The 7,811-nt window shown below is 30.9% G+C and overlaps 1 protein-coding gene across 1 annotated transcript in view; it reads right to left on the reverse strand.

Moving 5' to 3' along the window:
* Positions 1–7,159, reverse strand: part of LOC149417299 (uncharacterized) — a 95,398-nt gene extending 88,239 nt beyond the window's left edge. Inside the window, exons 1-2 of the mRNA XM_089640573.1 lie at positions 6,989–7,159; positions 1,064–1,253 (exon numbers count right to left, since the gene is read on the reverse strand). Of these exons, the coding sequence (XP_089496699.1) occupies positions 1,064–1,253; positions 6,989–7,159 (361 nt within the window). The remainder of the gene's footprint in view (positions 1–1,063; positions 1,254–6,988) is intronic.
* Positions 7,160–7,811: the final 652 nt, after the last annotated feature.

Here is a 7,811-nt window from a genome sequence, read left to right on the forward strand (position 1 = left end):
ATTATGTTGAACACAATCTAAGTATTTTGATTCGAATTCGTCTACAATGTTTTTCGTTAAAAAAAATCACAACTGAGCTTGCCACGTAAATATTTTCAATTCAATTCCATCTAATAATTTAGAACATTCAGTAAGGTAAAGTTGTTTACGAGTTTATACAATAATATCTGCAAAACTGTTTACGTACACTCAATGAATCAAATTTTGAAAAACAGAGTTGCAACAAGATAATTACAAGATAATTAATTACAAGATCGATTGTGCGATTTATAAGAAATGTATTTCATGATTTATTTTCTGATTAGATTCAATTTTATTTATATTATATGTTGTATTTTTTTATATTATTTTAATATGCAATGCATAAATGAAACCCACAAAGTCGATGCAAACTCTTAATTCATGCATATGCAAAGTGTATTTGTTTGATATGACAATAATGTTTGTGAAGCCTTGTGTATGTCTTATTTTGATCCAGGTATTTTAATTGGTGACCTGATAAATCATCAAAATGATAATTCATCATATCTTTAAAAAGTTATATAAATTCATGGAAAGTGATGAAACAAAAACTTTTTTAACTGTGTTAAGTAGGTTAGTTTAGGTTAGGTTAGGTTAGGATAGGTTAGGTTAGGTAAAAAATAAAAATTCATCATTTTTAATGACTTTATATCATATTTTAAAGGTGTGTTGAATAGTCACTGTGTTGAGATTATTGATTTTCTTAGAATTTTTTTTTTGTCTTTTCTTGATCCATAAAAAATAAGTGGTTATCCTGACAACAAACAGATAGCTACGATACTTAAGTCACGTAGAATTTGATAATAACAGTTATTTATGTGTTTGTACAGATTGGCATCAATGGAAAATAATTAATTATGTTAGTTTAATAAATAATTTTTTTTTTTTTTCTCTTACCTTTTGTATTTTTATATTTTCTTACACTTTATACTTTGTAGTTGTAACTTTATACCTATGTTAATGGCACATGTTGTGCCGTTTGTTTTTTAATAAATAAATATAGATATAATTTTAAAAAATCTTTCTTGTGTAAGTTTCTTACCCAGAGCGTATTCGCAGACTGGACCCAAAAAGACATGGACGCAATCATCAGCATAACTGTCAATAGCGGATATGAGCGCGTAGGAAGCATCGCAATGGTCGTCCTTGGGAATCCACTTTATCTCAAAATGGTCCGGAATCAGCTGTAGCCTCCTTATCTCAATTTCTGCGAGATCTAGTACGGGCATCACCTGCAAGGAAAACGTCAAGTTAGGAGATATACTCTGTCTCAGTACCGGGGTGTTTCTACACAACACCTCGGTACCACCAAATACTGTCAAATTACTAATCCTCTATGCGATGGACCACGTATAAGTTCAGTTTAAAATTTGTCTTTAATATTTTAGTGTACATTTAAAGAACGTGGCCATATGTCCCGTTTATGGTTACTTTATCCTTTTGTCCCGTTGTACCGTTGCCAGTTGTCCCTTGTCACATTTCCTCGCTGTCTAGAGTCATATTTAGAAGAAAAAAATCTACCGTACTAATTTTCGGCTTAAAAAATTTCCCTTGAAACTCTAAATCTTTCTCTGATGTTTGAATTTAATGTTTATTGCTACGCTACGTAATGCTGATATTGCTTTTTTTTAAACGCCCTTTAATTCCATTAAAAGGTATTTATTTCGATTACGCTTTCACCTTTTCCAAAGATTTTTTTTAAAGCAAAACTCTATGGATTTTTAACAAGTTGTTTTAGCAATTATACCACAGTTCAAAGGTTTTTTGCGTATCTTTTCGTTTCCGTTCAAAAGGGTTTTGATGGAAGTAATTTAAAAATTTGATTTTATTGAACCACGATAATTATTTTATTTTTTAAATAAATTGAGCCCTAGGAAAAATTATGATAGACCGGTTTTTAATGTAAATTACTATTCCAGAATGTATTTAATTCGCCGTTTGAATCGTTTAGGCCAAGTAGGCCTCAGGATTCAATTTGTGGTATTTTCTTCTAGCTGTGTAGTTCTCGTGGTGTAATTCCCACACGGTGGCGGAGAAGTGCTATGAAAGAGTCGACTCGACCCTCCAGGAACATTTCAGGTGCGCTGCGCAATGGCGGTTCGCGGGGTTGAAAACTGGGGAGACACAACACAAACTCGGTCACTAGAGCCCTAGAGCTAATCGTAAATGATCGATTCTACTTCAGAGTGTTCGTTTTTTGAGGCGCGCCTCAAACTAAACCACGCGCGATCATATCAGCTACCGGTCATTTCGATTCCATGTAACTTCCCCACTTCCATCCGCCTACATAAAATCAGCGGAGGCGGGCCATATATCTGCCTCACTAGCGTAATATTGTACTGCGTTGTGTATATCTGAGCTCGGCGGAAATCCACATATTATATAGGATAGGCCGGCTACGTTACACTGTTATGAATTACATAGTATAAAGACAACCAGTTCTAGTGAAATACGAAAATATTCATACGTAATATTTATATTGAAGTAATTTTAAGACTTGTGGAATTTATGCATTGGTGACATTTAAATTAAAGTTTTTCTATATTTTGGATGTGAGGATAAGTGTAACTTTTTCGCCGTTTCTTCTCCATTTTTTAGCGCACGCACGACGAACTACGAACGGCCACTGGCGCTGCAGTATCTCGGTAGGTGGAATAATTGGCGATATTAATTTTAATGGTGACTTTGGATTCAGTATAATCTACCCATAGTTCTGACGCGTTTGTATTTTGGTTTCTTGAACTTTATGGCTCTTTGTTGCCCTTATAATTCCAAACTGAAATTTCATATACATACTACAATGATGATTTGAATAATCTGAAGTTGCTGATTGACGTATATTATGTATGATGTAGATTACCTTCACATTATAAAGTGTGTCGTTAAAAGGCAATAAACGATAATCGTTCAACGTCCTCCATCAATCTCGGTGGGTATGATAAGTGTGTATATTAATTATTAAGATGACTTCCCGAAAATCCGATAAAGTCAAAAATTCAATTCAGTATGAGATTTGGCCTCGACAAATGATATCATCCAATGGCTGCGGTCGCTTGTCATTCGCCTTCAGTCCTTAGTCTCCGTCCCAAATTAAAATATTTTATTTATTTTGCGAAATAGGTAAAAACAGGAGACATTCACCATTACATACTGATTTCTCTCTCAATAAAAAAATAACCCGTAAAAAACAACTTTTCCACTATAATACAATCTATTTTTTTATAAAAAATTAATATAGATGTATTTTAATATATTCATTTTTTTGGTTTGACTGAAGACTGAACCTTCCTCCCAAGGGACTGGAGACAATACCGCTAACTCCTAAGCCAAAATCCAATTGGATAGATCTGACATTTACATCGTTTATTGCTATTAACTGATGTAATTTTTTTTTAATTTAAAGTTATCCAATTTCAAAAAATGCATGTGTGCTCGTGTGTGTGTCACTAAAAGTTGAATGAATGCATTTTCATCGACAACGAGCATTATGACAGCAAGACTATCTGCCGATTTTAGATCAAATGGCGGGAAGTTGATTAATTTCCGATTTCAAGATTCCATTTCATCAATTCATTCATTCATTTATTCATGCATTCAAGAAAACAAAAACAAAATTCAAATAGATTTTTTTAAAATTACTGAGTAAAGTAACTTTTTACCGCTAAAAGTATTATGGTGATTAATTACGCCAACTTTTCGGACAGCTTTGCAGTGTCCATCATCAAGACAAATGTGTAAAAGTACTGATTATGATGTATTAAGAATTCAGACAAGCGATAATTTACCTTCCTATAGTATAACTTATACTTATAATATATCTTGGAATATATGTATTTTTTAATTTATTACTAGAAAGTATCCGAAATATAAATAATAATAAAGATTTTAAACATCACGTTTAAAAACACTACTATATATATATAAAAAAAAATAACGAACAAAATTACACATCCTCCATACACACAAGCCTAGCTTAATTATGTTCTTAAGTATAAAAATATTTGAAATAATTATTATATTTTCTGTAAATTTTTGAATAAACTTTTTTCTTAAAATATTTTAAAATAAAATTATTTAATTACCATTTCAAAAACTAATTATGATGTATCAAGATTTCAGATAAGGGATAAAGTACCTACCTTTAAAATAATATTTTTACTACTAGTAAATTATTTTAATTCTATATTTGAAATATTTATTTTGTTTAAAATATATAGGGGTACTCTTGATAAGTGAAGTCATATTTCGTTATGTTGTAACGGTCTCCACCTTTTTTTCATTTTAGAAATTGCATTATTTCCTTACTAGATTTAAAATAATGGTAATAATTTTGAATGTGCACAGTTCAGAACGCACCTACGCATAGCGTTAAATACGAGTATCGCGTGAAGACTTCACGGAAAAATCGGCATAACAAATTTAAACGTGCATCCGGGAGGTAAAGTCATCTAAATCCATCTCTAAATATTGACTGAATTTGGATCGCTTGTATTCAATGCCGTTAACGTACGACCGGATATCGTTTTCACGACATCATATATTATCATCTAGGATATTTCAGTGGCAGAGATTTAATGCCAAGGGCTTGGGGAAATATGGGGTTGCTAACTCTTTACCATAATGTAACTGCCACTCAGGAATTACATTTTAGCATTTTGTGATCCTCAAATGGACCATCTCGTTAATCAACCAAATGCACTTTCCACGTGTTGGGGGTGGGACGACTAACTGACTGAAACTACCAACTAAACTCTCAACACTTTAGGCTGTCCTAATCACCGAGCCGAACAAAGGAAAAAGGTCTATTTTACGGTAAAAATTCCCATTCCTTTGGCCATTGCTTGACATAATAATATTATTTAATGTAACGCCATTTTTGTGAAATATAACTTCTTAGGCTTCTTAAAAGTCATTAAAATTATTCATAAGTAGTACAAGTATTCTTCAAAATTCAAGCCATTTACAGTGATAAAACAAATACTATACAGTAAAGGCTTATGGGTTTATTTCACAATTTAACTGTTCAATAAAACAAAAATAGATCTTAACTGTCTAAGATATCTGAACAATACTGCAAATGGAAATACGAAAAAAACTAGCCCAACAAATAGTTTCCACTTATCAAAAAGTGGTAAAACAGATTTCTTTGATTCTAGTAAAGAAATGATTTTAGAAATGTGGCAGGAGAAATGATTTTATTTTCTACCCCAAGAAACTCGACTGTTTTTTTTAACTGTCAAAAAAAAAGTTTGTTTTCTAAATTTTCCCAATATCTTATTGTCCACTGAATGCAAGAGATAAATAAAAGCGACAATTTTATATTGTATCATTTGAATCAAAACTGTTACATAATCGGTGTTTTTTTCAATTTTTTAATGATAAATAATTTTTATGAGACAAGGTTTGTAATCCTTTATTCTATGCATAAAAAACATTATCTTACAAACATTAGTTTATCATTAAAAAAAAAGAATAATATTGGACACGTAAAAATATATCACCAACAAATGTAGATAAAATATGTCTCGACGCCATCTAGTGGGAAACTTAGCACTAACAAAGCCTTTCCTACAAAAATAAAGTCAGTTGTTTACAGGTGAAAAAATATAATAAGCAGTAATTGTTGATTTAAGTACTAGTACATATTGAATTATTTGGCGTGTTGGAAATAAGCCGACGAGCTCAGTGGTACAGAGCACCTGACCGGACATCAGAAGGTGCTGGTTCAATTCCCGTCAGCAGCATTTATTTTTACTCTGGAGATATTTTCAATTTGTACGGATATTTCAGGCAACTAATTATTGTTTATAATAATATATCCCTGGTGTTATTTTCCTTATCTTAACATTATTTTTACGTTTTGAAGCTCATACTGCAGAAAATAATCACATATTTAATTAACAGTTCCCAAGAAAATACATATTTTATTTCTTAGTAAAACTAATATTTGCAGGTTCTTCTAATATCTTTGGCAGAGACAAAACAAACGTAAAGTATATCGACAGTACCTTTTTTAACATTGTTGTCCTTCCTAGAACTTTAGACTGGCAAAATAATAACACCTTAAATATTAATATCTCTCAGCAAATAAACCTAATCTTTACATTCCAAAACTATTCAATTTCCCTTTTAATAAATCCTAGTAGTACCCAGCTTACTTACTGCCAGATTTTCTATAATCTTCTATCGGTTAATTTCATATTTTTCTTTTTAGACAGATACGTGGATATTTCAAAGCCCCTCTATTAATGTTGCAAACTGAAAATAGACATTGAAATTTCAAAGTGAAAATTCTCCTTTACGACAGAACACAATTCAAGTGTTTACCTCTAACGGTTTTTCTGCTGTACAATCTAAATCATTTTCCGTTCAAATACTTTCTATATTTTCTGCTTTGCAATCAAAATCATTTGCCCTTCAAATAATTTCTATATTTTGCATAATTAATCGCCTAAAAGCATTTTAAAAACATTAAAAAAAATAAAAATTAAAAAAAGTAATAAATATTTAAGTTTAAATAAACTATCTGAATGCTTTAAGAGTTTTCTAATAAATAAGTACAACACCATTTTTTAAAGAATTATCAAAAAAACGCCAGGCTAATTTCGGATATATTTGTTAAACTAAACACGGTATTAAATAGAGAAATTAGAAGGTACTTACTTACTTACTAAAACACCAATGACGAAATGCCCAGGTTTTTAAGTATTTTAAGTGTTCTCGAAGTTTTTATCATTACTGAGAATCTTTTTGGTTTAAATGTTAATTATATAGCAATTTCACTATTTCGCTAAACCACAAGTTTCTACTCAATCCGTGGTTCTTGTGAAATATTCCAGTTGTATTTTGAGTCCATCGAATTCAGCATTAGATTAATTAACGTAAAAAAATGTTGACACTCTTTAAAATAATATTCTTAAAGAGTATGATAAGAATATCAACAACAACAAAACAATTGAATACTTACAGTTGACAGTGAAGCCTTCGTGGATGTATTCTTAGATAGAATAACAGCTGCTCTGATCTCGCATTTTCCACTCGCATCGCACAAAGACTCGCAGGACTTCACTTCCTTCTCGTCTCTGCAGGACGTTGCAGACACCGCGAGGTAGTTCATCATCAGGATACCGATCACCATCCACCCGCCCCTTGCGGAAACACCCCTAAAACAACCTCCACAATTTTCAAAAGAAAAAGCCATATTTTTGCCCCTTATTAAATTGCTCAATGAAAGTTTACAATTTAAAAGTTTTTACATTTCGAAGAAAGTTTTCAATTAAGTTGACGTAACACGAATTTAAATCACTATTTTTTTTTTAACTTATTTTTAACACATTTTATCACTTTAACACATGTACGAGTATTATCACTCAAAATAGTTTGTAAAACACCTGAAAACTTTTTTTAAATCGTCCGTTGGCACTATTTTATGTTAGTATTTGATATATTTTTCTTTTTAGTTTTGCTCTTCCACTGGTAATGTTCGTTTATTATTTTTTGTTATGCCTTTTGTGCTTTTTTCTGAAACAAATAACAAAATTGAAATGCTTAAAATATAAAGAGTAAATTAGTAAAAAAGGCACTACTAATATTGGAAATAACTCTAGGAAAAAAAATGTTAAATAATGGAATAATATTTTTTAAATTTAAATGTATTGTTTTTGGATATTTCGAGTCTTGTATAAAACAAATTCAAAATTTGGGAAACATTTACTCCGATGTTGTTAATAATATATATTTAGTTCATCAATATTGCATTTTAAGCTGACTCTTATATATTTTACTTGTTC

This window comes from Hesperophylax consimilis, chromosome 15 (assembly GCF_061612785.1).
Source record: "Hesperophylax consimilis isolate HC1 chromosome 15, BYU_Hcon_1.0, whole genome shotgun sequence".
Classification (NCBI taxonomy): Eukaryota; Metazoa; Arthropoda; class Insecta; order Trichoptera; family Limnephilidae; genus Hesperophylax; species Hesperophylax consimilis.